The sequence below is a fragment of the Dendroctonus ponderosae genome, unplaced genomic scaffold (genome assembly GCF_020466585.1).
Source record: "Dendroctonus ponderosae isolate FM_Combo_2020 unplaced genomic scaffold, Dpon_F_20191213v2 Dpon_F_20191213_897, whole genome shotgun sequence".
NCBI lineage: Eukaryota > Metazoa > Arthropoda > Insecta > Coleoptera > Curculionidae > Dendroctonus > Dendroctonus ponderosae.
Window position 1 is genome coordinate 1 of NW_026019113.1, and position 2,947 is coordinate 2,947.

The 2,947-nt window shown below is 40.4% G+C and overlaps 1 protein-coding gene across 1 annotated transcript; it reads left to right on the forward strand.

Annotated features, from left to right (window-relative positions):
• Positions 1-1,296: 1,296 nt before the first annotated feature.
• On the forward strand, positions 1,297-2,687 carry LOC125505571 (glutamate receptor 4-like; the record flags this gene model as incomplete). The annotated part of the gene is given in 1 exon segment (XM_048669576.1): positions 1,297-2,687. A coding segment is annotated over 1 exon segment (79 nt), but the record flags the coding sequence as incomplete, so codon positions are not given.
• Between the last annotated feature and the right edge of the window lie 260 nt (positions 2,688-2,947).

Below are 2,947 nucleotides of genomic sequence, written 5' to 3' on the forward strand. Positions count from 1 at the left end.
GCGCCAGAAATTCAAAACTTCCAGCATTTCTAGAGCGCATTGTTCCCTATCTGGCACTGAACTTTCCAAGAAGCAGACGTTTTTTGTTCACTCGAAATTATTATTTTTCCTGAACAGCGCTTTGTTGCATTAGCGAACTATTGTAACACAACACAATTTTCTCATTAGATTGTAAAAAAATTGCTGATGGTGGCGAGATTTCGAAACTCAACATTTTCAGAATATATTTCCCTTCTCTTTGTCTGGTACCGAACTCGACCAGTCGCAGCCGAAATTTGTCTGGGCGATTTTTGTCCGAAGCCGCGCTTTATTACAATAGCGAACTAATTTTTTCACTTAACTTTGAAAATTTGTAAAAAAATCGCTAATGATGGGCGCAATTCGAAACTTTCAGCATTCCTAGAACACATTTTTCTCTATTTCGTAAGGAACTCTGCAAGTCGCAGTCGTTTTTAGTGAGTTTTTTGGTGTCGAGCTAAGCAGCGTGGTGTTGGCATACGCTGCACTTTTCCCTACCTGGTGCTAAGCTCTTGAAATAGCAGAAGTTTTATTTCTGAGTAATAATTTTTTAAATTAGCAGCACCTAAATTGTGGAATTTTGAACTCATTTCCGAGTTAAATATTGAAAATTCGTAAAAACTCACTGATGTTGACATGAATTCGAAATTCTCACGATCTCTAGAACAGGCCTTTCCCTTTCTGGCCTGAAACTCTTCTAGTCGTACTGAGTTTCTGTTTCGGGGCATTTTTGCCTAAACAGTCCGATCTAAGATTTTTGTGACTGTTGTGATTGAATCAAATTTCCTTCTTGCGAGGCAAAAACCCTCAAGTGACTGCCTCTTTTCAGGCCTGAGAAATTAAGGGTTGGAACAAGCAGTGCAGTGAAGGATTTTCATTAGAGTCAAATGGCCCAAACTATTGTCAGTTTACTGCCTCTGAGCTAGAAAAGTTAGCGACGCCCAAAATCACAAGTTAATAGAGCAACTGCGCCTCTATTAGGGCTAGAAAGTTCAAATTGCGATCATACTTACTGAGAGAGTTTTCGCTAATTTTCTAATCAACGCGACACTAGCCCCTTAAAAATCGAATAACTCTAAATCCAGAGCAGCTAGAACCATTCCAAGAGGACTATTTGATAGAGAAATTATGACCCTGTACTCAAAGCAAGGCACACGTCTAGAGCGGTGTTCCTCAAAAAATTGAGTGGTTTTTTCCTCTAGCCTAATTCAGCTTGAAACACGCCCCAGAATCCGACGCAATGAAAGATTTGGAGAACATTAATTGGTGTTTTTTTCAGTATTACACGCCAGCCAATCAAATAGGGCCGCCAACTGATAACGAGACGCCCCACAGCAACACTCACACGCAGGTATAATGAATGAAAGTTCTAAACTAATTGACAAGAAAAGCACAGGTTGAATCAATGCCAGTTTATTCGCTTCTATGCATTGTGTAAAAATGAGTAAAATTTTCTATTAATTGTAATTATTTCTACTTCTAGATAACGTAATGAAATAATTGTCAACACGTCGGGATGACTAAGGAGCAAAGGACGTGAATAAGCTGGCAGTGTTTTAATTAAGCGCGATATGGCAAAAGGTTGGTGTGTTTTTTAGGTGTTTCTACTATGTATATGCCCCCTAAGTTTAGGCCCCCTGTAATCTCAAATGGAAGTTGTGTATAGTCGGCCCAGCCAGCTAATGTAATTAATGTACTTTGTTTGTTTGCCTGCCTGCCTGCCTGTTTGCTTGCTTGCAAAGCCCTGCGACCACACTGGCTCCGATAAATTTTTCAATTACTTATTTTCTTGCGCCGCCGAAAGCCCATAAATCCTCCTTGCTCCAAATCCGGAATAAAACACAATTGTATTTTATTTTCCGTCAAAGGGCAGAAAGCAAAAGAGTTCGTCGTCGAGCGCGCAAAATAATGCATTCTCTCTCATTTGAATTCAAAGAACGGACCCAGTTTTCGCTTTGTAATACCCAGACTGGTGCTGCTTTGTTTTACTTGCCGTTTTCTTCGAAATTTGCTGGAATCCACCGGAAAAATGTCTCAATTCTCCCAAAGAGCAAGCAAAAAAATCGGCCCAACTAATGCAGCACTGCGTCTGCACGAGTACATATCGTGTGCCTATGCGGGGCAATTAAGGCTCTTAGCCGGCAACTAAATTACTTAAATAATCGCGTGATGGGCGGGCCATATAATTTTATAACGGCGTAATGGATTTTGATTATTACAACGCAAACCTCAAGGCCAAAGCTGCTTTATTTTCCCTCGGGTTTATTACCCGAACTTGCCCCGATTGTGAAAGCAAACGCGGTTAAAAATCAGCTATTAATCCGCAGCCCAAAACAGGAAACTGCTAATGAAGATCGGAAATCTACACAAAATCTCCAATCAAAACCCGAACTAAAATCAAAAACAGCCCGGCACTCAAGCAGTAGTTTTCACTTGTTAAGTTAGATTAGTAGTCCATGTTAGACATGGTTAGGGGAGCCCAACCGATGCAGCCAATTTCCAACGCGAATTGCTGCATCTGTTGAACCCACTAACCCCAGCATCTTCTGATTCTAATGTGTAAAATGCGCATTTTTCCATAGCTATATTACTGTTAACTTTTGTTATTTTGTCATACTTATATCGAACATCAAAACAGAAAAATAATCAAATAAATTTGTAAAGTTGTCTTCACGTGTTTCATTTGTTGGCGAATCACACACACAAACGTTGGATGGAATGACTGGACGGATTTGGCTTAACAACCAAATAAGTGACGTCGAACCGTTGGAAAGGTCCACTTTTTGTTCGGTTAATTGGAAAAATTTGCGTTCAAAACGGTTTCGATGGGCGCCGAATGGAAGAAAGCACGCCACCACTTCGTTTCTCCTTAAACTAATTTTGCAAACAGTGCCTGGCATGCGATGGGTTCATTTGCGGAAGGGTTGGA